Here is a 26393-nt window from a genome sequence, read left to right as displayed (position 1 = left end):
TGCAGGTTCATGATAAAGCCATGACTTTGTAGACATTGAATGGTCACCTTCTTATTCACTAATGATTTGACTCTGGGGCTGGACCTGACCAGTAACTCGTCTATGTCTTGATTTTTTTTAAAATTTCATTATCTTCTATTCTGCCATCCCAGCAGAGCGGGCTCAGGGTGGTGTCATCCAAAAATATAAAAATAATAAAACATTAAAACAATCTAAAATACCAAAACCATAACTACCAGATATCTGCATGGCACCAGAATACAGAATTTATGACCTCCAATCGATGTTAGCATGGGGGCGAGGGGGAGAAAGTGAAAAAGCAACTGATAAACTACTCACTGTTAGAAACCACTGCTCTCCTCAACCTTATGCTTGGCAGAACATCTCTGCCTTGCATGCCCTGCAAAGTTGTAACAGGCCCCCGATCTTAATAGGCAGAGAGCTCCACCAAGTCAGAGCTAGGACCATGAAGGCCCTGGCTCTGGCTGAGGGCAGCTGGATGCTCTTTGGGCCAGGGATTTCCAGTAGGTGTTGGTCTCCTAAACATAATACTGTCTGGGGAACATACCGAGAGAGGCAGACTCTTAAGCATGTTGGTCCCTGACCATTTAGGGCCTTTGAGTCAAAACTAGAACCTTGAACCTGAGCCGGTACTCAACCGGGAGCTAGTGCAGTGTCTTGACAGAGGTCTTCTCCAATACAGAAGCGGAGATAGCTCCTGTGCCATGGAAGAATTGGAATGAGTACAATGTATGGGCATGAGGAACTCTCCTGGTTGTAGGGATTCAGCAATGGATCAGAGTGTTTTCATTCAGAAATGCCGATTTGATGGACTTGTTGAGGAATTCTTCTTGGCACAGAATTCCTCAACAAGAAGACAGAATAATAACTCCACATCCCTGCTCCCAAGGCGGCACGGGCTTGATGGCAAGAAGATGTTGATCATGGGTGATCCTGAGGCATTTCTCTAGTCTCTTGGAATGAAGCGTTCCGGTCAAGGCTTGGGAAATTCTGCTGCGCAACCCTTTGGTGACCAACTCCACAGTCCAGAGGACTGCTTGAGACTGGATCCAGACTTCTTCGATGTCTTCCTTCTACTGGAATTAAGGAGATGTCATGCTCTGGGGTGCTTTCTATCCCAGACAATTTTCTCTGATCTGTTCCTGGGCTATCTGGCAAATGGGGAGTTAAAACCTCCCCTTCTAAGGAAAGCTCTCAACTGACTGCAGGTAAGACTTCCTTGGATCCTGTTTGGATCTTGGCCAGTTGTACTGGGAACAAACAGAAGGACCTCCATACGTCCACCTTCTATTGTCCCTGGTTTCCACCAGGATTTTGTTCAGGCTGTCCCCAAATAAACTTATCTCCTGAAGAAAGGTGTGGCATCACAACAGCCTTCGAATGGAAGTCCACTTGCCATGCCAGGAGCTAAAGGTTCTTCTTGTTACGGCAGGTGAAGACACGGCTCCGGTTGAAAATATCAGTGAGACCAATGGCTGCTTCTGCTGTGAAAGAGGTTGCCTTAAGAATTCTGTTGGCCCTTCCCTGAGTCGCTTACTGGACTCCTATAGCAGTTGGGAGTATCTTGTCCTGCCCTGCATATATATATGATGAAAGTAGCTGCAGATGCTTGACCGTCATAGTGACATGAGATTTCCACAGTAAGAAATCTGCTTTTAAAAATCTAAGCTGTCATGATTGATGCCTTGATCATCTTCTGATATCAGGGCAAAAGACTGCAGGGCTGTAATAGCAACACCCATCAATGGAATCCGCAAGAACTCATTAACAAACAATGGTAAAGTATGCAACTTCTTGATAAACCTGGAGTAGCGCCTGTTTGCTAAAGGGTTGACCCGCTCAGATTTCAATTGCTTTTCAAAGAACTCTAGGAATGGAAATGTTCTTTCTGCGTTGGGGGTGGGATTATTTATTTCCACTAGGTCTGGTTTTCTGATTAGGGCGTGCGAGGTTTTTCTCCTCGCCTGCAGGGGGCTCTTGGTGCTCTAATGCAGTGAGAGTTTCCAACAAGAGATACTGGCAGTCCTTGACCTTAAGGGACCTATTTTTTCTGCAGAGGTATTTCAACGTCCTCCTCATCTTGATCGTTTGACAGAAACCCACCCTCCCCTCCGCTATCAGACTCAGAGCCAGAAGAAGAATCTGGGTCTCAGCCCAATGCTTTTCACCCTTTTTTTCTATTACAGGATTTTTCTGGCCTGCTTTATTGGGCCAGTATACACCTCTCCCCTCAGATCTATTGCTCCCTGTTCTTTTGCCTCTTGGTGGGGGGGATGGGGGAGGAGGAATAAGGCTGCAGCCACTCTGGCTTTGGTTTCCTTTGGGCACTGCACCACTAAGACAGTAGCTCTGAGTCTCCATCCTCATGGTCTGTCTAATTATAAATATGAACTGAGAAGGAAGATGGAAAAAAAACCCGTTTTGTTTGTTTACTGATTGTCTGCCTGCTGGCATCACTGCCATCATTGGGGAGGGACGGTGGCTCAGTGGTAGAGCATCTGCTTGGGAAGCAGAAGGTCCCAGGTTCAATCCCTGGCATCTCCAAAAAAGGGTCCAGGCAAATAGGTGTGAAAAACCTCAGCTTGAGACCCTGGAGAGCCATGAATGGGGCTGTGGCTCAGGGGTAGAGCATCTGCTTGGGAAGCAGAAGGTCCCAGATTCGATCCCTGGCATCTCCAAAAAAAGGTCCAGGCAAATAGGTGTGAAAAACCTCAGCTTGAGACCCTGGAGAGCCGCTGCCAGTCTGAGAAGACAATACTGACTTCAATGGACCAAGGGTCTGATTCAGTAGAAGCCAGCTTCATATGTTCATATGCTTGGGGAGGGATGGTGGCTCAGTGGTAGAGCATCTGCTTGGGAAGCAGAAGGTCCCAGATTCAATCCCCGGCATCTCCAAAAAAGGGTCCAGGCAAATAGGTGTGAAAAACCTCAGCTTGAGACCCTGGAGAGCAGGGGAGGAACGGTGGCTCAGTGGTAGAGCATCTGCTTGGGAAGCAGAAGGTCCCAGGTTCAATCCCTGGCATCTCCAAAAAAGGGTCCAGGCAAATAGGTGTGAAAAACCTCAGCTTGAGACCCTGGAGAGCCGCTGCCAGTCTGAGAAGACAAGACTGACTTTGATGGACCGAGGGTCTGATTCAGTATAGGGCAGCTTCATATGTTCATATGTTCATCTAAGTAGCAGCCTTGTTCTTCCAGACTGAACAATGAGCTCCCTGGATCTCTGCTCCAAGATGCTGTGATGTGACAGAACAGCCAAGCTTCGTGTCCTCCAGACTGGTTGTGCCTGCGTAAGAGCTGCCTCCAATGAGGTGTTTGTGGCTGTAAAACTGCTGCCGTCATTAGCCAAAAGGATCGAATTGGCTTTAGGCCCTGGGACATTCTTCACTAAGCGGTGTTATTTTCACATATGCTTTTCCTTGCAACAAGGGGTTGGCTGTGGCCACTGAGGCAAGCCGACTGTGGGCCTTGCCGGTTTCCCCAGCAGTCTCCCTTGTGCCCAATATTAAGGACAGGTCAGTTTCTCCCTCAGATAGAAATCTGCCATTGCCATTCTTCTAGGCCACAGTTGAAGCGGCTGAATGATCACTACCGCAAAATGGCCACCATCACCAGAGTGTGCTTGAAAGCAAAGTTCAATGCTGTAAAAAGACCCAAGATATGGATCTTGAAACGAAGTGTGATTTTGCAAGCCCTTTTTGTTTAGACTCCATTGTCCTGAATCTAAATCCTTCCTGCTCAGCCAGCTGGCTTGGAGATTTGTAAGACTGTAAAGGAGTTCAATTTTTAGTTCAATTTACCAAATTATTCCCTGCCCAATAGAACAGGATTTTGGACTCCTGTAGGAGCACCATCAATCTGGTTCCTCCTTGCTGATTGCTGTCAGCCTTGGCCATAGTATTGACTGTGTGCCCTAGAACAGGGGTGTTGAATTTATTTGTTATGAGGGCCAGATCTGACATAAATGAGATCTTGACATAAATGAGATCTTGTCAGGCCAGGCCATACGTGTACCTACTTAAGAAAAAAAAAAATTAGGTAGCAGAGATAACTTTATAAAGGACGCAGACAAACACAATTAAATATATTTTTTGAAAAACTTAAAACATTAGCACTTGTTCGTCTTAAAGGTGCTTTCTTTGTATTTCTCCCATTGGATCCAGGGAACTGGGCAAAAGAAGCACTCGCTCTTTCCTTCCTTCCCCAGGGGGCCAGGAGGGGAAGAGCCTCAGCCAACAGAAGGAAGAGAGGCTTGGCTCAGTAGTTTGTTGTGCAATTGAGAGAGCCTGGCAAAGCAAGCTCTGCCTCTGCCCTTTCCTCCCCAAGGGAGGAGCCTCAGCCAGTGAAGAAAACAGCTTTTGCTCTGTAGCTTCTGTGCGATTGAGCAAGCCATGCAAAGCAAGCTGTTATGCAGAAGGAAGCAAGAGGGAGGGAGAAGGAAGCAGACGACAGCCAGTTGCTTGGGGGCCTGAGTTGGCCCCCAGACCACATGTTTGACACGCCTGCCCTAGCACATACTTGTTCCTCAATATGTTTTGAAAAGCAATCAGTGAAAAGAGTCCACTGTAAATGGCGGCATGGAATCAAATCTATGGACAACATCCTCAGCCCCAGTACTGTCAAGCGGTGCATGAGGTCCACCAATCTCTGTTGGGTTTCTTCCACCTCTCCCAACAATTCTTCCTGCTTCTTTGCAGGTAAAAACGCATTTGGTCATCTTCGTCTGAATCCCGGACCCTAAGTGGGCTATGTCCCTGGCGGGTGTGAGACGATGGCCGTGTATCTGAAGAGATTGCATAGCTGATGCTTCCTAGGCTCTGTGGATAATATCACCCAGATAAGGATAAAGGTGGATTCTTGGTTGTCGAAACCAGCTATTAGAACTACCAGGACCTTGGTCACCAGCGAACTGCAGCTCAGGAAGCCGGATCAGGGAGAAGACAGCCTCTCAGCTGCAGCTGAAGTCAGGGGTGGTAAGTGGTGGGGCCAGGGCCCTGGCCTCAGTGTTTAAGCGGTGGGGCTGGGGCCCTGCACTGGCCAACACCCTCAGAAATGATGCACACCCAAAGGGTAAGGCCTTGCATTGGAATGCTGGTCCTGAAAAAAAGGGAAGCACTGTCTGGAAGGTGGAATACGCGGATAAAACATCTTAAGGGCTAAGGATGTCATGTGCTCATTCTAGCGAATACTCTGCAGAATGCAGTAAACCAGAACTTGTGCTTCTTTACCCATAGTAAGTAAGTAAGTAGAATTTTATTTGTATCCCGCCCTCCCCCGCCAAAGCAGGCTCAGGGCGGCTAACAAAACAGAAAATAACAATACATTAATAAAACATTAAATTAGCCTTAAAACCAATTAATACATTAATTAAGAACCGTTACTAATCTAATAGCATTAAAGTAAATCTAACCGTAATATCATCATTTGACGCTATGCCTGTCAGTTGGTATTGATGGCGGATCTCCGGACTGGACCATTTTGATGTTTCTTTGTTATGCACTTATAGTTCAGCTATTCATAAACGCCAGTTTAAAGAGGGCGGTCTTGCAGGCCCTGCGGAACTGATCGAGGTTCCGCAGGGCCCGCACCTCCTCTGGGAGCTGATTCCAAAGGGCAGGGGCCGCGGAAGAAAAGGCCCGTGTGCGGGTATTCTGGAGTTTAATTTCTTTTGGTCCAGGGGTAGTCAATCTGTTTTTTTCCTACTGACCTCAGTGCTCTCTGGGGCTCGTACGGGGAGAGACGGTCCCTCAGGTAGGTCGGTCCTCGGCCATATAGGGCTTTAATGACCAGCACTTTGTACTGGACCCGGTATACAATTGGCAGCCAGTGCAGTCCGCATAGCCCCGGGCGTATATGCTCCCATCTTGGGAGACCAAGCAACAGCCTGGCCGCCGCATTCTGCACTAGCTGTAACTTCCGGGTCCGGCACAGAGGCAGCCCCATGTAGAGGGCGTTACAGTAGTCCAGTCTTGAGGTGACCGTCGCATGGATCACCGTTGCTAGGTCCTGACGCTCTAAGAAAGGGGCCAACTGCCTCGCCCGCCTCAGATGGAAAAATGCTGACTTGGCAGTGGCTGTTATCTGGGCCTCCATTGATAGTGAAGATCAAGGTGGGTAGCTATGTTAGCCTGTCTAGAGCAGTAGAAAAGAGCAAGAGTCCGGCAGCACCTGAAAGACTAATAAAATTTGTGACAGGGTCAGAACTTTCGTGAGACATTGCTCACTTCTTCAGATACCCAACAGCTGCAACTCATTTTTTTTTTAGGATTGTTCTCCAGCCCCCAGATCTTTTGGGGATTACAAACAGAATGGAATAAACCCCATGGAAATGCTGTTCTAAGGGCACTGGTCCCACTGCCCCATGGGCACTAAATGTTGAATATGTCACAACAGAAGAAAAAGTGTCCCTATTTTGTCTTGGGAAGTGGGGAAGCACAACCACGAGGAAACTGCTAGAATTGACCGCCCCCCCCCACTACCATATAGTCAGGCGGTTGATCTTTGTTTTGCTGATTCCTGTCCTGAGGGAGAAGCTAGATAGCACTTGTTCATCAGGAGGGGGAGACGACAAACATCTCTGGGAAGGGTATGAGACACTTGCTCCTAAATGAGAATATAAACATATGCACCCCTGACCCCCCTAGACAGAGAGCAAAGAGGAATCATTCCCACCATAATCAAATGAGCTCATGGTACAATAAACAGGGAAGCTACTCGCATTGCGGCATTCCTCACTGTACGGAATATCTGATAACCATTTTGAGTGCAAATACAGGACAGATGCCCAACAGACATGTGCTCTCAGCCCTCGTTGCAAATTCACTCCAAGGCCCTGAGCATTCCTCAGCTGCTTCTACGGAGTACTTGGCCTAGAAGATCCTCATTTGATCCCTTACCTTCCTCCTCCTTGGGATCCAGCTGAGTAACTTTGACTTGCAGGCGATCTACTCTCTCAACTAGAGAGCTCACACGAAAAGCAAAGGTGTTGGCCTGAGTGAAAAGCTCACCAAATATGTCCTCAGCAAATTTACCTGCAAAGGGGGAAAGAAAAGAACGGGGCATGACCAATTCCAAAACTGCTGGAGACATCTATCCCCTCAGCCTCCTGCTTTTTCTCCAAACATGTCATTTCCACCTCTGTCTGTTGTGCCCACAATACACCCCAAATGTTGACCGGATACTGTAAAAGCACTTGCGTATTTTCAGAGGTATCAAACTCTTTTGTTACAAGGGCCAGCTCTAACATAAATGTCACTTCATACGTCTGGGCCACGTGTGCCGTAAAAGGTAATGCCAGGTGCCAGAGATATAAACTTTAAAAAGGACACAGGCAAATCCAATAAACAATATCATTTTTTTACTCAAAACACAAACAAAAGCAGTCGATTCCTAGCAATGAAAGCAACTGATTTACTGGGGAACCCACTAAAGCCCAACGAACGTACTTAATCATCTGCAAAACTAGGTTTTTTTTCAAGGGATACCATAAAAGGGGGAGTATCTTACATTTCCATACAAATTAGTTGTATGGAGAGCCAGTTTGGTGTAGTGGTTAAGTGTGCGGACTCTTATCTGGGAGAACCGGGTTTGATTTCCCACTCCTCCACTTGCACCTGCTGGGATGGCCTTGGGTCAGCTATAGGTCTGGCAGAGGTTGTCCTTGAAAGGGCAGCTGCTGTGAGAGCCCTCTCCAGCCCCACCCACCTCACAGGCTGTCTGTTGTGGGGAAGGAAGGGAAAAGAGATTGTGAGCCGCTCTGAGACTCTTCGGAGTGGAGGGCGGGATATAAATCCAATATCTTCTTCTAGTTGCTTTTTTTATATATAGTACTTTTAGGAGATGAGTCTTTGCAAGTAAATAAGGTAGTTTTTCAGCATACACCCATTCACCCAGCTTCAGCAGGTGAGCACAAGTACAGTCCATCTCCTGCTTTGTTTCCTCTCTCCCCCCCCCCCCTCCTATCTCTGAAGGATTTCATGAAGGCCCACTGGACTCCCTACTCCACCACCCCATCTCCATCACCAACAACAACCCTGTAAAGTAGGCCAGGTGGAGTGACTAGCCCCTGGTGACCCAGATGACAGGGTCCTGGCTCAGGAGGAGGGTTGTTCTGAACCCGGCTCTCCCAGATCCCCCTACCTCTGGTTCTCATCCCTTCTGCATTTCCCACAGAAGCGGCGGGTCTGAAGGCAAGGCCTGACATAGAGGCTGTTGCTGAAACCTCCAGGGGGCGCCTTTTGTCCTCCCACAACCCCTTTTCCCTTACAGGCGGAAAACAGGTGGGGGAAGAAGGGAGGTTTGCTGTCTCCCACCCGGCACTATACTCAATCTGCGCCCCCCCCCTCCAACTCTGCGCCTGTTCAGACACGCAGTGGCTACACCAGGGCCTTTTCCCCCCTCTTCATTCTTACACTCACTTCTGAGGCTGGGAGATCTTTCCCCTCGGAGCAGCATACACAACACAGCTCAGCTGCCTCCCAATCCACACACCAGCCCTCCTCCTTCTCTCTTCCTTGCTGGCCCCATCCCTTCGCTGGCAACGCCCCCCCCCCCACACACAGCTGCTCTCACCAACTTCCCTCATGGTCGCCATATGAAAAAATGCAAAGCCAGTTGGTACAGTTGTGGCAGCAGCAGCTGCTCAGCTCCATCCCCACGTAGGGCTGGCTTTGCCAATCCTCACTGAGCTGCGATCAGAGGAGGTGGGGAAGGGGACGTATCTCCTCTTTCTCCACTTTTGCTTCCATTCCTCCCTGCACTATTTTAGCTCAGCCTCACTTTGTTGCCACTTCCTCTTTCTTGGCAGCTTCGAGCGCACGCACGCCTCACTGCTTTCGCCCACTCACCCCTCCCAAGCAGCCCTCTTCCTGCCAACCAGTCCCTCTCAACAGGGACTTTCCCGGGGGCTTTGAAGGAGGCAGCAATCCGCCCTCTCCTGAAGAATCTATCTTTGGACCCCACTGTCCTTACAAACTACTGCCCAATTTCAAATCTGCCTTTATGGCAAGGTAGTGGAGAGGGCGGCAGCAACACAGCTCCGGTCTTTCTTGGAGGATGCTAGCGTCCAGAATGTCTTCCAGTCCAGCTTCCGCCCTGCCCATGAGACAGAGACGGTGCTGGTTGCCTTAGTGGATGGCCTCTGGATCAAGGCAGATTGGCGCTGCTCATACTCTTTGATCCGTCTGCAGCGTTCGACGTGGTCAACCATGACGTGCTGACCCGCTGCCTTGCCGACAAGGGAATACGGGGGCTTGCATTACAGTGGCAGGCCTCCTTTCTCCATGGGTGGCTCTTGGGGGAAGAGTTGTCCCTGCAACACCCATTAGAATGTGGTGTGCTGCAGTAATCCGTTCTTTCCCCAATGCTCTAACATCTATACGCACCCCCTCACCCAGATTATCCAGAGGCTTGGAATACCGTGTACAGTTCTGGCCACTGTATCTCAAGAAAAGCACTGCAGAGCTGGAAGAAAGTACAGAGATGAAAGCAAGCAAGATGATTAGGGGGTCGGAGAACCTTTGCTATGAGGAAAGGCTGAAGAGTCTGGAACGTCTCAGTTTAGAAAAAGTGAATACTAAAGGGGGGGGGGCATGATAAACATTTATAACATTATGCATGGGGCAGAAAGAGTCGGCAATGAGAAATCTTTCTCCCTCTCCCAAAATACCAGAACTCGAGGGCATCAAATGAAACTGATGGGCAAGTAGATAAGGAAGTACTCTTTTACACAAAGACGGGTAGCCGTGTAAGTCTGTCTGCAGCAGTAGAAAAGAGTAAGAATTAAGAACGTAAGAGAAGCCATGTTGGATCAGGCCAACGGCCCATCCAGGCCAGCACTCTGTGTCACATAAGAACATAAGAGAAGCCCTTGGATCAGGCCAATGGCCCATCCAGTCCAACACTCTGCGTCACATAAGAACATAAGAGAAGCCCTGTTGGATCAGGCCAGTGGCCCCTCCAGTCCAACACTCTGTGTCACATAAGAACATAAGAGGAGCCCTGTTGGATCAGGCCAACGGCCCATCCAGGCCAGCACTCTGTGTCACATAAGAACATAAGAGAAGCCCTGTTGGATCAGGCCAATGGCCCATCCAGTCCAACACTCTGTGTCACATAAGAACATAAGAGAAGCCATGCTGGATCAGGCCAATGGCCCACCCAGTCCAACACTCTGTGTCACATAAGAACATAAGAGAAGCCCTGTTGGATCAGGCCAGTGGCCCCTCCAGTCCAACACTCTGTGTCACATAAGAACATAAGAGAAGCCCTGTTGGATCAGGCCAGTGGCCCCTCCAGTCCAACACTCTGTGTCACATAAGAACATAAGAGAAGCCATGCTGGATCAGGCCAATGGCCCACCCAGTCCAACACTCTGTGTCACATAAGAACATAAGAGAAGCCCTGTTGGATCAGGCCAATGGCCCATCCAGTCCAGCACTCTGTGTCACATAAGAACTTAAGAGAAGCCCTGTTGGATCAGGCCAGTGGCCCCTCCAGTCCAACACTCTGTGTCACATAAGAACATAAGAGAAGCCCTGTTGGATCAGGCCAGTGGCCCCTCCAGTCCAACACTCTGTGTCACATAAGAACATAAGAGAAGCCATGCTGGATCAGGCCAATGGCCCACCCAGTCCAACACTCTGTGTCACATAAGAACATAAGAGAAGCCCTGTTGGATCAGGCCAATGGCCCATCCAGTCCAGCACTCTGTGTCACATAAGAACTTAAGAGAAGCCCTGTTGGATCAGGCCAGTGGCCCCTCCAGTCCAACACTCTGTGTCACATAAGAACATAAGAGAAGCCCTGTTGGATCAGGCCAGTGGCCCATCCAGTCCAACACTCTGTGTCACATAAGAACATAAGAGAAGCCCTGTTGGATCAGGCCAGTGGCCCCTCCAGTCCAACACTCTGTGTCACATAAGAACATAAGAGAAGCCCTGTTGGATCAGGCCAGTGGCCCCTCCAGTCCAACACTCTGTGTCATATAAGAACATAAGAGAAGCCCTGTTGGATCAGGCCAGTGGCCCCTCCAGTCCAACACTCTGTGTCATATAAGAACATAAGAGAAGCCCTGTTGGATCAGGCCAGTGGCCCCTCCAGTCCAACACTCTGTGTCATATAAGAACATAAGAGAAGCCCTGTTGGATCAGGCCAGTGGCCCCTCCAGTCCAACACTCTGTGTCACACAGTGGCAAATTTTTTTTATATAAACACACACACTGTGGCTCATAGCCACTGATGGACCTCTGCTCCATATTTTTATCTAAACCCCTCTTGAAGGTGGCTATGCTTGTGGCCGCCACCACCTCCTGTGGCAGTGAGTTCCGCATGTTCATCACCCTTTGGGTGAAGAAGGACTTCCTTATAATTCAGTATTTGAAGGATTTTGTTAGTCTTTAAGGTACTACTGGACTCTTACTCTTTCCTGCTTCTTTACGCAGAGAATGATTAAAATGCGGGATTCAACGCCAGAGGATGTACTGATGGCCACGGGAAGAAACAGCTTTAAAAGGAGATTAGACAAGACTCGTGGAGGAGAAGTCGATCCGTGGCTACTAGCCATGGTGACTGAAGGGAACCTCCCCATTCAGAGGCACTAAACCTCTGGGTCCCAGAGCAGGAGGCAACATCAGGGGAAGGCCTCGGCCTCCATATCCTGTTGCTGACCTCCCAGAGGAAACGGCTGGCCACCGTGTGAGACAGGACGCTGCACTAGATGGATCACTGGTCTAATCCCATAGGGCTCTAGACAAGGTGTCGGCTGTCATCTAAATGCAATTTCAAACTAGTGTTTTTGGCTGCTTTGACAGCCATAGCTTGAATGCACTGGAGCTGCTGTTAATACCAGAATTCACACAATACAGAGTTGAATCCAGACTAAATGTTCTGCTCATGCAAGGCACATTTGTCAGTGGACCGGAACATTCTTGCCTCCTCACACTGTTGCAACCAGTTATTCTCCCTGAAATGCTTCTCCTGGGGGACAGAGGACCTCCTGGAATAGCATGAGAGTCCAACTCGGGGTCAGCAGCAGGAAGAGGGAATTGGTGGAAATTATACACCCCCACCAATAGCAGAAAATTTAGTCTGAATCCACTTCAGTTTAAGTGGCAATAGTATACAGCAAATGTCCTAGCGGGGTGGTGAAAGAAGCCTCAAGCAGCAGATAAACTGGGGTTTATGTGTAAAGTAGGAGGCTAACCACAGTCTGTTACTTACATCTGGATGGCTAACCACAGTCCATTTCATGAAACTGTGCTTTAGTGTGGCACTTGAATGCAGCTGCTACCTTGCAGCAGAAGTGGTTAAGGGCTGATATGAAGTATTATTCCAGTACAATTCCAACAAGAGCACACCTCCACCACCCCATAGCTGCTAGAAAATGTGTACAGATCCCGCAATTTGGAAATATACAACAGTGTCATGATCTCTCCAAAGCCTTTAAAGAAGATGGTCTGCTGGAACTGAAGTTGGTTTTCATAGATGGCTGCATGGAATATTTTCTTTCCCAAGTAATGTTCGTAGATTTTTGCCAGCATGCAGTTAGTGCAGGGGTCCCCATAAACAGCTTTCTAAATTTCTTGCTATTATTCCACATCCTTGATACAGTCACACCTCACACAAAATGGTTGCAATTTGTTTCTTGTTTCTGAATTCCTCCCCTCTCCCCAAAGCCAGAGGGGCCGGACTGGATCTTCCGTGAAAAAATGCACTTCTAATAGCAGAAAAGAACTTCCTTGCCTCTGTCTCCCCTTCCAGAGCACTGCTGCCCTCAAAATATACTTTGCAAGGGACATGACAGCCCTCACGAATGGCATGGGGGCAAATCAAGGGTCTGCGGGGGAAACTGGTTAAAATAACACCTTCCGTAAGTGAAAAACTGAGTGTGAATCTAACCCAGATTCTATTCTATTACAATTCCATCCCACCCTTCCTCTAAGGAGCTCAAGACAGTATATACAGTCCACCTCTCTCCTCTAATCACAGTAACCCTGTGAGATTATTGGGGAAGGGCTGTGGCTCAGTAGCACAGCATTTGCTTGGCATGCAGAAGGTCTCTGGCACCTCCATTGAAAAGGATCAGTAGCGATTTATGCAAAAGACCTCCACACCTGAGACCCTGGAGAGTTTTTGCCTGTCGAAGCGGTCCATATTGGACAAGTAGTCCGATTCCATATAAAGCAGCCTCATATGTACGTGACATTGGTTGCATGAAGAGCATGCAACTGGCCAGAAGTTACCCAGTAAATTCTATGGCTACATGAAATTGGTTTTTTCTGTCCTACTCTGACATCCTAACCACTGCACTGTACCATGCTAACCGAAGAATTTTATTTATATCGCTGGTTACCCATACATGCCTACATATTTCAAGCTAATACAAACTGGAGAGCCAGTTTGGTGTAGTGGTTAAGTGTGCGGACTCTTATCTGGGAGAACCGGGTTTGATTCCCCACTCCTCCACTTGCACCTGCTGGAATGGCCTTGGGTCAGCCATAGTTCTGGCAGAGGTTGTCCTTGAAAGGACAGCAGCTGTGAGAGCCCTCTCTAGCCCCACCCACCTCACAGGGTGTCTGTTGTGGGGGAGGAAGGTAAAGGAGATTGTAAGCCGCTCTGAGACTCTTCGGAGTGGAGAGCGGGATATAAATCCAATATCATCTTCTTCTAATTCAATTTTGACAATAACCTTGTACATATGTCAATTCCCATACAACTGCACGTTACTATATATGATATAATAACTTTCAGCTCTATGCATATGCATTTGGACAGAATCCACCCATTTCTCAGGGTAGGCTATAATTGTATGCATCATCAGCAGAATTATCAGAGGAGTCTTTTCAAGCCCTATTCTGTCAAAACTGGCGCAATGCTGCCGCTTTGCCATAAGTATGGCATAAGGAACACTTATCTCTGACCAAGTGCAATAAGTGCTCTTGTATCTGATCCACACTTTCCCACATGGTGAGTGGGAATCCAGAAGAACAGACATCCCAAGCAATGCATTACTAATATTTCTGTCCCTGATAACTCCCTAAGACATACTGCTATTTAGAGAAATATGCAGTTGTACATTCTGACCATGCTGTGCAAGCAATTGCCCAAAAAACCCCAAAGAAATGCAATAACCCCAGTCCCTTGCACATTCGCTTCTGAGCAGGAAGGGGGGACATGACAGAAGCCACATATGGTGGCAGGCTCTGCCGATGCAGGAGAACACGGACAGACACACGAGGCGAATTTGGATGCATCTGTACATATTTTTGCCCTGGAGTAGCAAGACAATCTGCTCTTCTTCAAAGCAATTCAGTCAGAACCAGGACAACAAAGGGCCATAACTCTGCCCTCAACAGTTTGTTCCCAGGCATCAGCAAAATAACTGCTGCAGATATGAGAGAAGATAAGTGGGTTCACTATTTTATCCTTCCAACACCCTGTGCCTCTTCCTTCCCCATTCTCCTGGAAATGTATGATGGCACCAAACACAAACTGCGTTCCTTTCACCAGAAGTCTTGTCTTGCAGAACATCCAGACCGCTCTACTGATCAGACCAACAAGCAGGTTCCTCTTAGCAGCCACCCAGGAAAGGAGTCAGGCTTCATTGCAATGAGAGCTGTAATATTTTGAATATTGTGAATACACAACTCACAAGTGTTCTGGCTGCTAATCTTTTAGGGAGGGACGGTGGCTCAGTGGCAGAGCATCTGCTTGGGAAGCAGAAGGTCCCAGGTTCAATCCCTTGCATCTCCAAAAAAGGGTCCAGGCAAATAGGTGTGAAAAACCTCAGCTTGAGACCCTGGAGAGCCGCTGCCAGTCTGAGTAGACAATACTGACTTTGAGGGACCAAGGGTCAGAGTCAGTAGAAGGCAGCTTCATATGTAGGAGTGATGGCTCAGTGGTAGAGCATCTGCTTGGGAAGCAGGAGGTCTCAGGTTCAATCCCTGGCATCTCCAAAAAAGGGTCCAGGCAAATAGGTGTGAAAAACCTCAGCTTGAGACCCTGGAGAGCCGCTGCCAGTCTGAGAAGACAATACTGACTTTGATGGACCGAGGGTCTGATTCAGTAGAAGGCAGCTTCATATGTAGGAGGGATGGCTCAGTGGTAGAGCATCTGCTTGGGAAGCAGAAGGTCCCAGGTTCAATCCCTGGCATCTCCAAAAAAGGGTCCAGGCAAATAGGTGTGAAAAACCTCAGCTTGAGACCCTGGAGAGCCGCTGCCAGTCTGAGAAGACAATACTGACTTTGATGGACCAAGGGTCAGATTCAGTAGAAGGCAGCTTCATATGTTCATATATATGTTCATATCTTTTGCAAAGACCTCACATTTCTCAGAAATCATGTTTTTAGTGAAACAGCAAGTCAGTCATGTATCATGATTATTGCAAGGTTCTACTGGATCCAGGTCTAAGATCCAAGAGATGCTCATAGGTCACCAGGATCACATACGAAGTACATTTGGGTGGATCTTGTCTTAGTAATTAAGATTGTGTGTGTGTGTGTGTTCAGCTCACATACTGGTATATACCCTAATGCTTCCACTCAGCAAATCCTGAAGCCTTCCTCCAACTTGTGGCTCCAGCAGAAGAGCCACTTAAATGGAGGGATGATCCTTAGGCTTCAAACTTCGCTGAGGCCACTATGCATATTTGACTATCACCCAAACAGCACAGATATTTAATTTACATCTCAATGAAAAATGCTATTTGGTGAGGGGAAGTTCTGGATGCTTGTTAGAGCCCAATCCTTTGCATTACACAGAGGTTCAACTGGATTACCAAATAAATATGCAGAGGATAAAACCACAACCCCCCGAGAAGCAGTCTCATTTAGTATTTTTACATGTGTACAGAATGTCAAAGTCTGCCTGTTGTTTTTAGGCAGATATAAACACTGACAACTAATGGGATTTAGAGCGCAAAAGATTTCAGAATGGAAGATGCTACTGCATTTCTCAACCCCGCTATTTCACATGCCCCCATTTGGTCCTCCGTGACCAAACAAAAATGTCTGAATCTTCATTTCCATTCCAGTTTGTTTCTGCAAGGATCTAGCAGATTGAAATCCCCTCTGCCAGCTTGCTGAGTAACCTTGGGCCAGTCACCCACTCTCAACCTAACCTACCTCATGTTGGATTTTTTATATATATATATATATATATATATATATATATATATATATATATATATATATATATGTGTGTGTGTGTGTGTGTGTGTGTGTGTGTGTGTGTGTGTGTGTGTGTGTTTGATGTTTCTATATGGCTGAAGGGCCCGGATTTCTCTAATAAAAAGGGATGGCTGGTCGACGGATGAACTTATCTGGTAAAATACATTTGATACTAATTAGCGGCTGGCCGGATAAACTTATCGGCAAAAGTATGTGTAGAGTCAATATCTTGTTATGTGACTGCATAATTGCACAAAAAATGCTGTAAACAAGCTTGTTCCCAGAACATCTGAAGATGGTAAAATAAACTTTGATAACTGTGTCCTCAACACATGTAACACATGTAAATGAGGATCTGGGAAAAACAAGTCTATTAATCTCATTGCGGAAGAGAACTTTGATAATGCCCTTGTATGGAGCTCCAATACGTCCAGCATGGAGAAATACTGTTAAACAGCCTGAATCCTATAGAATAATACTATGGATGTTTGTCTATACCCTGTTGGGAAGAGATGAGATTGACAGGAGTCCGAAACGATCTCCTATAGAGGGGTTTCTGTAGAAATCATCTCAATACTGTAGTGAAATGGAGAAAGGAGGGGGAATGAGACAGAGATTGCCAAAAGGGGAATCCGCCTGTCAGGAATTCAGGCATGGACACAGAGGAGAGATTTTTATTAAATGGATTTGTTAGACTTTCCTAATTGGCTAGGGAACTATAATGAATTTAATGGTCAGAAAATCATGCAGGACAAGTATATGGCTATATAGAATCTTTGTGGGCTCTATATAGCTCTCTGCATATGCACACACACACATAGCCTCTCCCTTCTCTCTCTCTCTCTCTCTCTCTCTCTCTCTCTCTATATATATATATATATATATATATATATATAGAGAGAGAGAGAGAGAGAGAGAGAGAGAGAGAGAGATATTCACATATGGGCAATATTTCTGGTCTCATGTGTGTTAATGTGATTGTATGCTTTATTATGATATATGTGTATTACGGTATTGATTAGAATGGGTGAGATGGGGTTCCCAGGCTTTCATGGGAAAGTCTTTGTCCTAGATGGGGTTCCAGGCTTTCGTGGGAAGTCGTTGGTCCCAGATGGGGATTTTTTTCCTTTAGGGTTCAGTGGCCTATCTAGTACTAATTAGAAGAATTTTGCAACAATAGGTGGTTTTCTTATGTAATGGGGGGTTTTGGGCCTTTCTAGCCAAAAGACGACAGAGTTTGGCTTTCTGGGCTTTGTTTGGATAGAAGGAAGGGGTGGCTTTTCTGGCTTTCTGACTGGACAGAAGGGAGGGGTGGACATTGTGGAGAAAGGTATAACTTAGGAGGAGATCAAAGGGGTTGGTCAGTTAGCTAATTAACAGTGAGATTAAGGGAAGCCTCCTGAGAAGCAAGACCCCTCCATACTTCTGCATAGCCAACCACCTGAAGCTATAGGAGAGGTGAGAATGAAATGCTTTTTGCTATCTCTACAATGGCTTTGCTTTTACTAAATGTAATAGGCTAAGGAACCTGAGCATAGAAAAGACTATAGCCATGTAACTAAGAAACTATGTAATGATGTAACCTATGTAATCATGTAACCATGGGTCATGTAACCATACACCCGTGAGCCTATGTAGCCATGTAATCATGTAACCTTGGGATTATACATTTGTCCCTGGTCTCATCAGAATGCTGCAGTAATTAAGATTTAAATAAATTTCCAATATATATTTCAGAACCTGAAGTCTGGTGTCTTTGTCCCTGAGGGGTGCTCTTCCCAGAGTATCTGAATAAAGATCCCCTTTTAGTATATAGGGGTAGAACCCTGTATACTTCATCTGTTAACACTCAGAGGGGTTACTGAGAGGATAACATGGAGGAGAATGATGGGTTCCTACTAAAGAAAAAGGTAAGCCGCGCTGAGCCTGCTCCGGCGGGGAGGGCGGGATATAAATAAAACTTATTATTATTATTATAAGGCATAAATGAAGTCATTAAATAATTCTCAGTGCAAAAGGCAAGCAGGTGACATGATCAGAAGCGTAGGTATCCAGGATGTATAAAAGCTCGTTTAGTAGTGAGCTAATGCATTCTCTATTTTAACACCAAAACAGTATGCACACTTGATCTGGAAACATAAATAAATTTAAAAACAAAAGGGCCAGTCTCAGAGCACCCTGCATGGTCCTGGGAAAACCGTTCTTCAGATTCCCACCCCTCTGGATTGTTGCAAATACTAAGTGAGCCAACACTTGCAATGCGTTCTATAAATAAGTGCTCGAGTTGGGAAGTAGTGATTGCAACTCCAACACAGTGATGATCTTAAAAGGGTAAACAAATGACTATGTTGTTCCTTCATTTCCTTTTAATTAAGCCTGGATCTGTTTTTCTTAAGCCTAGCCTTTCACAAAGCTGCTGGCTAGCAGAACATAATGCCAAATCCAGCAGTTTCTATTTGACATCTGCAAAACACACATCATGGATGTATCAACCAGGAGCAATTTGTATCCTCTGCTAGAGACTTGGACTTAACAAAGCGGTAAGTTTAGAGTTTAAGTAAAATGCAGCACATAAACCCTGATTGACGTTTTGCCAAATGAATACCACCATGCAAGACACCAACAAATAACTGTGCTGCCTTTGGTGGTGTACACAGGAGATTCTGAGCCCAAAGTTTGTTTGCTCGCCATTTTAGCAACCTGCCTTGTGCTCATTCCATCTGTGTTTCTCCTCCAGGCTCTGCATGTCATTCTCACACAGATATGCCTTCCCATTCCGTAGCTTGAGCGATGCAAGGGGTGGAGTGGGAAAACAGAATGGAAGATAGTGAGGGTCAAAGAGGTTTTGCTGGGGAGATATTTCACTACTACCCCAAAAGACAAAGGGAAGAGAAACAGGCAGGGGAAGATCGCTAAACCAAGAGCTCAGCAGCTCTGCAGGGCAGAGTGCAGACTTGCCACGATACTCACTCAAGCTGCCCAGCTGTCGAATGACATTTGCCAGGGTGATGTTGGTTACGCACTCCAGTTCATTCCGAACACTAGGCAGTGTCTGACGGCACAGGTGCCTTGGCTCGATGTTTCTTGTTACTAACGGCATGGTGGACCAGCTTCAGGCAGTGTTCTGAAAGATAAAAAAAACATATCCCAGAGCAGGGGAAAGGATCACTCAGCCACAAATTCAGGTGACACTATAGCACAGCATTCGTTTCTCTTCTCAGCATAGGCTCTAGATTTTATTGAATCATAATTTCTATTCCTTTCTTTACTGCCTATCCTCCCCCCACCCCCACCCCCCAAAAAGGCCCTTATCATAACTGGCCTTTCAAAATAAAAATCCAGATGCTTTCAGACACCGCCATCAGAACCTGCAATAGTGGGAACCTTCCTACTTCCACCTAACACAAAACCAGCATTGTTATTCTACCCTGTCCACTTCAACACATTCAAGCAAAATCAAAAAGCTGAACTCTCTCCCAAACACTTCTGAATGTTTATGCAAAGGCCATGGGAGGCGGAACTGGTTTAAAGAGAACAGATTTTAGAACTGAAGATGCTACTTGCATTTCTCAACCCCACTATTTCACACGCCCCCAAATCCCCATTTGGATTTTGCTCCTCCATGACCAAACAAAAACCTCTGAATCTTTATTTCCATTTCATTTGCTGTTGCTGCAAGCCACTTTTTGCCTGTTAAATCAGTGCAACTGTTAAGATTTTTATATCAAACATAGTAACCCCCCCCCCCACAAACGAGTGCAGAACACCTCCAACCAAAATGTGCAAACTGAAAATACCCAAAGTGACAAGCTTTGAAAACAAAATGAGCAAGTTAACAGTCATACATCACAGCTAAAAATATTTCTGTCATGCCAAACGGGTAGGGCTTTCAAGAAAAAACAGGACGTTATTTTAGCTGACCAGGAAGTTCACACAGCAATGGTTTTGCAGCTGAAGAACAGCATGCCTCCCACCTGTTCTCTTGTGATACAGGGTTTTCATTGTTTCAAAGATACTGAAGTCTACATGCATCCAGAATTTTTATACAGACAGGGAGCAGTTGCTAGTCTACCTGCATGGGAAGCCAAATACAGATTCTCCCTTCAAGCATTAAAATAAAGCTCTGAAAGGATTTCCTAGCGCACCATGCTTAATTGTAAGCGGTGGGCGACAGCAGCTGGTTCCTCCTACTTTGTTTCATCTTCATTGGCTGCCAATATTCTAAGCACAGTTCAAATCAGTTGTTTTAACTATTAAAACCCTCAAAGGTATACATCCTATCTGATGAGACATGGAGGTCATCATCTCTGAAGTATCAGAGAGAAGGAGCTGCCTTCTCTATCAGGTTCTTAAATTTGTGCTGTCCCCTCACTAGCTATATCACCACCCAGTGATATAGTTATATCAGCCTATTACTTCAAATTAAGCAGCTTGCATATTACCGTATTTTTCGGACCATAAGATGCACTTCCCCCCCAAAAAAGGGGGGGGGGGAAGTGTGTGCGTCTTATGGTCCGAAGGTACATACCTTCCGGGGGGGGGAATCTGCTGCCTCTTCCTCCGATCCGGCGCTTCCCCCACGCCTGCCTGCCTGGCTCCATCTTCTTCAGGCAAGCGCTGGGATCGTTCCACGTGGCCCCACCACAAACCCAGCGCTTCGCAAGTGCCGGCTGCGGAGGGGGCAGCGTGCTTCCTCCTTTCCTGTGTGCCTAGCTTCAGCTGTGATGTTTAAAGCAAGCGCTGGGATCGCTCCTTCCGCCCTCCGATCCCAGCGCTTGCTTTAAGCATCAGAGGTGGAGCCAGGCACACAGGCAAGGAGGAAGCACGCTGCCCCCTCCGCAGCCAGCGCTTGCGAAGCGCTGGGTTTGCGGTGGGACCACGTGGAGCGATCCCAGTGCTTGCCTGAAGAAGATGGAGCCAGGCAGGCAGGCGCGGGGGAAGCGCCGGATCGGAGGCAGAGGCAGCGGATCGCCCCCCAGGAGGAAGGTGTGTCCTATCCTCCGGAGCACCTTATGGTGCGAAAAATATGGTAATTTATCTTTTCTCTTAAAGAGAACCAGATATTTATGACACACGCAAACAGCAACAACTAACATGCACCATACCATCTTAGCTAATACTTAGAAGGAAAAAAAAAAAAACAAGCCCCCCCCTCCCCGTCAGTTGGTGAACAGCTCTGCAGGAGGAGATAGCTGTCTTGCAACAAAGATTATGATCTGCTGTGAATGGGATGGTAAAAAATAAAGCAGGAAGCTGACGGCCTTGGGGAACAGGGCTTCCCTGTCACCAACAGCAACAAACCAAGACTCATTTTTTTAACCAAGTCAGCTGTTTGTGCTTGACTTTGAACCACCCTTTTACAGTCTCTATGGCAGCTGGTAGCTTATCTCTGAGGTCCAGGAGTCATTCCTGGATGCTTTTCTATCAGGGCGTTAAGGGACTGAAGCCAGTGTTCGCTTTTGCTAATTACCTCCCGAGCCAAAAATCTGAATTTCCAAATCTGACCAGCATCTGCAGAAGAGTTCACGATCCGGAAGGCATGGCATCCAAGGTTTTTACATGCAACATGAGGTTACCAAACAAACCAACAACCTTCAAGGAATCAGTAACCTAAACCAAGAGGATACAGGAGACCTTGACAGGGATACATTGTGCTCTTCGTGGGTCTTGCTCCACTTGGCTATTGCCAGGGTCACCCAGCTTGCTGCATCCAGAATCACAAGGATGAGGGCAGATTCGTAGTCACAGCATATTTTCCAGACAAGGAATCTGTTATGACTTCTCTGTGGACTAACTGGTTGGTCATTCACCCTCATATTAACTCTGCCTGGGTCTGAACCTCACTTCCCCAGGTTGAGAGGTGTGGCTTTTCCTGCACAAAGATTATTTTTGTGCAGGAAAAATGTCACCCCCAGGTCTTCCTGTGTAAAGACCATGATGTCCAAATTACAGAGTTTGCACTGAAAATGTAATCCTTGTATTGAGCTCTCCCATTCTCTGCAGTGCAATAATACCAAACCGTTTCCGCACACGTGCTCCCACATCATTTGCTACCATTAATGGGTGCAGGAGGGGGGGGGGAGGAGGGAAGAGGGAAAATACAGAACAAGATGCCAATGTGATCTGGGATGAGTTTAGTAATCTTCTGCATCACAAGGGTGTTTGGGAGTACCTGACAGCCCCACGTCGTGTGTAATACATATGCCCTTCCCAAATTGTCAGCACTGATATTTCTCTTGTATTACAGCAAAACAGTGTGTGACACAGCTTGTATCTGGAGAACTGGAGGCTCACGGAGAATCAAAATATCTCACGTTTCCTCAATGCTCAACCCTAAACATGTGCATACAGCCATGTATTCTGTAACGGACCTAATTAAACATTCTGGGGTGCTAGGAAGTCACTAGGAAAAAAACAGTAAAGAAGGGGAAAGAATCTAAAGTATACAAGTTTTATCAAAGATTTCAGGTTTTCACGGCTGGTAACATCAATAGGGTTTGTAGAATCTTTCGGGCTCAAGTGCCGTGTTCTACTGGAGAAAGTTTTTCTTCCAGACGTTTCATTCTCGGCTATGTTCTCCGTAGCCGAGAACAAAACGTCTGGAAGAAAAACTTTCTCCAGTAGAACACGGCACTTGAGCCCGAAAGATTCTACAAACCTTATTATACAAGTTTTGATGAATCCATGGACAACAATCAAAAGAAAACAACATGGAGGTGGCATAGGACCCCCAGTACGCTTAAAAAGAATCAAGTTAAAGTAAATAAGAAATAGCCAAAGTTGTAGTGACTGAATTCAAAAACTAAGCATATGGGTTTATTGGCAATAGATGAATGGGAAACCCACAAAGCTATTTCCATGAATTAAAGTAGCAAGACAATGTGGTGACTCAGTAATATTTCTAATACATCTTTTTTTTTTCAAAAACAACCCTGATTTTGCAATACATTTAAGTTCAGATATTCCATTAGAATGGCTCAGAACACATCAGCAGGTAACACCTTCTCCAGCATCAAGGTCTACAGGCTGACCACCCAGAGAGAAGTCGTGTTGTGTCCTGTTTTACAAAGTTCATACAAGAAGAAGAAAATGATGATATTGGATTTATATCCCACCCTCCAGTCCGAAGAGTCTCAGAGGGGCTCACAATCTCCTTTACCTTCCTCCCCCACAACAGACACCCTGTGAGGTAGATGGAGATATTGGATTTATATCCTGCCCTCCACTCCGAAGAGTCTCAGAGCGGCTCACAATCTCCTTTCCCTTCCTCCCCCACAACAGACACCCTGTGAGGTAGATGAAGATATTGGATTTATATCCCGCCCTCCACTCCGAAGAGGCTCAGAGCGGCTCACAATCTCCTTTCCCTTCCTCCCCCACAACAGACACCCTGTGAGGTAGATGAAGATATTGGATTTATATCCCGCCCTCCACTCTGAAGAGGCTCAGAGCGGCTCACAATCTCCTTTACCTCCCTCCCCCACAACAGACACCCTGTGAGGTAGATGGAGATATTGGATTTATATCCCGCCCTCCACTCTGAAGAGTCTCAGAGCGGCTCACAATCTCCTTTACCTCCCTCCCTCACAACAGACACCCTGTGAGGTAGATGAAGATATTGGATTTATATCCCGCCTTCCACTCTGAAGAGTCTCAGAGCGGCTCACAATCTCCTTTCCCTTCCTCCCCCACAACAGACACGCTGTGAGGTAGATGAAGATATTGGATTTATATCCCGCCCTCCACTCCGAAGAGTCTCAGAGCGGCTCACAATCTCCTTTCCCCTCCTCCCCCACAACAGACACCCTGTGAGGTGGGTGGGGCTGGAGAGGGCTCTCCCAGCAGCTGCCCTTTCAAGGACAACCTCTGCCAGAGCTATGGCTGATCCAAGGCCATGCTAGCAGGTGCAAGTGGAGGAGTGGGGAATCAAACCCGGCTCTCCCAGATAAGAGTCCGCACACTTCACCACTACACCAAACTGGCTATACAAAGGGCATAATAATATTTTCTTGATGGTGGAACCACTGATTGGGAATGCTGTCTCTTAAGGAAGATAGCTGAACAACCCCTCCATATAGTTTCTGGTTAAAAAACAAAACAACTTCAGAGGTATGAGCAGTTCCAAGATCTGGGATGCACAGCTAAGCAGGAAACAAGGGAAAGACTGACAGAGAGCAAGGAATAAGCACTAGGAAAACCTTGTGCATTAGTCAGCACAAGCAGATGGGGAAAAGAAGCAAGGGAATGGAACATCCCGAATAGCTTCATGGATTAAATCAGCTTTAGTTACATATCAGAGAGATTAGAAAAGAGGGCACACAAATTCACTGCTAAGATCAGATCCAGCCTAGACATTACTCAGTTGTTTTGGAACGTGACAATTTGTGTGGTGTTGCCCTATGTGTAATCAACTGCATATGATACAAAGTACTACACAATGCTTTCATCAAACTATTTTATAGCGGCGTTTGGTTTTCCTTCACAATCGCTTTAAGGAATCGTATCCCACAACACCATGGAAGTTAGCTAAAGGCTGAAGTGGTTGCCAAGGTTGTTGCAGTTTCCTGACATGGTATTGCTCCCCGCCCCCCCACTTAATAGGGACGCACAATCTTCGGACCTAACAACATCAACTATACCATCTTAGGTTCATTCACTGGCTCATCTTCTAACATTCTATATGCCATTAAATGCCAAGAATGCCCTTTGGTTCTCTACTTAGAGCAAACAGGACAAACCCTACATCAGGACTCACAAGATTGAGAAACCTGTAGGAGAACATTTCAACTTTGCAGGACATTCAGTGGGTGGGTGCCCTCAAAGTAACTGCAAAGGAACTTCAGGAACAGACTGGAAAGGGAAATTGCTTAACTACAAGATACTACAAAACTTGGAACAATCTTCTCAGGACTTAACAGAGATATTGGTTTCTTATCTCATTGCATATGCTAAACTCATTCAGTCTTTACATTTGTATTCTCACCAAGAAGGGCTAAACATCATCTGTATTTTAGTGTATTTCTTTTTTGAAACAGTATATTGGAATGGTGAATGTAATGCAATGCAATAAATACTGGACTGTGTTCCTCTAACACGACACTGCAACCAACTTCAAAGGAAGGGATGCTGTGAGCTAACTCTATGCTTGAGAGGAGACAAATGGAGCATAACTCTTAACAATTAAGAAGGATACTTTTAAATGTTAGACTCCTACTTTGACGTATTTATGACTCCACTGTTTTTTCCCCACAATTAAATCCAAACATACTGTGGCCTATAAACTTAGCTTGTTACTGTTATTTAGTCTTTCCATATGTCAAAACAACTTCATTAAGTTGTATGCTAATTTGTTGTTCACATATGTCAATACATAGATTTAATAAATTTAACAACAGAAATATTTGAACTGTTCATTTCAGATGCTCTGGTACCCCCAACAGCTGGTCTAGGGGATTCATTACAATATCCATAGCTGCACTGCATACAAAAATACCATATACATTCTACAACACCACAGGGAACATTTACTGCAACAATTCAATCACAGAATGAAGGAGACAGACAAGGAACGAGTCAACATGCCAGCTATACATGGTAGACATACCAAAAACTTAACCACCGCATGAAAACAGATCTATATCATCTTGAACAGACAGTGAAAACTGGATGGTCTTCCCTTCCGGTCGTAAATGGCAGCTCCATTTCTAAAACTGGAAGCTCTTGTACTTCCCAGTATCTGGAAAAAACACCCCAAACCAAGGATGTCAAACAGCCCAAGGGCTAGAATCAGCACACCCAGGGCTTTAATCCAACCTGTATCTCTGTTCTCCCCCAACACTGCCCGCTCCCCTGCTTGCCCGTACTCTTCCCAGCTCAAGTTCCAGGAGCTGCTGAGCACAGGAAACAGAGGGAGGGGCTGCCAAACTTCCAAGCTCTTCCAAGCAGCAGCTCTTCTAGGTTCCTTTGAAACACACTCCAACACAAAAAAGTTGCAAAGAAAATGTGGAAGGGATTTTCCATTCCCAGACCAGTACATTTGGCCCCAGAGACCTTAGTGAAAAATCCATACCACAATTTTTTGCAACTCCCCCCCCCCTGCAATGTATTTCAATGGAGCCCATGCAAGTCAATTGGCATTCTTGGCTCCCATTCTCTCTAAAAAGCCTTCAAGCCTCTCCCGTCTCAAACAATCCTGTAAAAAACCCTGAG

At 46.3% G+C, this 26393-nt stretch overlaps 1 protein-coding gene across 1 annotated transcript in view; it reads right to left on the bottom strand.

Annotated features, from left to right (window-relative positions):
* Positions 1 to 19295, bottom strand: part of WASF2 (WASP family member 2) — a 53596-nt gene extending 34301 nt beyond the window's left edge. Inside the window, exons 1-2 of the mRNA XM_060258197.1 lie at positions 19155 to 19295; positions 6915 to 7049 (exon numbers count right to left, since the gene is read on the bottom strand). Coding sequence (XP_060114180.1) covers positions 6915 to 7049; positions 19155 to 19284 — 265 coding nt within the window. The 5' untranslated portion in view covers positions 19285 to 19295. The remainder of the gene's footprint in view (positions 1 to 6914; positions 7050 to 19154) is intronic.
* Positions 19296 to 26393: the final 7098 nt, after the last annotated feature.

The sequence above is a fragment of the Heteronotia binoei genome, chromosome 17 (genome assembly GCF_032191835.1).
Source record: "Heteronotia binoei isolate CCM8104 ecotype False Entrance Well chromosome 17, APGP_CSIRO_Hbin_v1, whole genome shotgun sequence".
Classification (NCBI taxonomy): domain Eukaryota; kingdom Metazoa; phylum Chordata; class Lepidosauria; order Squamata; family Gekkonidae; genus Heteronotia; species Heteronotia binoei.
Note: the sequence above shows the minus strand (reverse complement) of the source record. Positions and strands in the feature narration are given on the sequence as shown.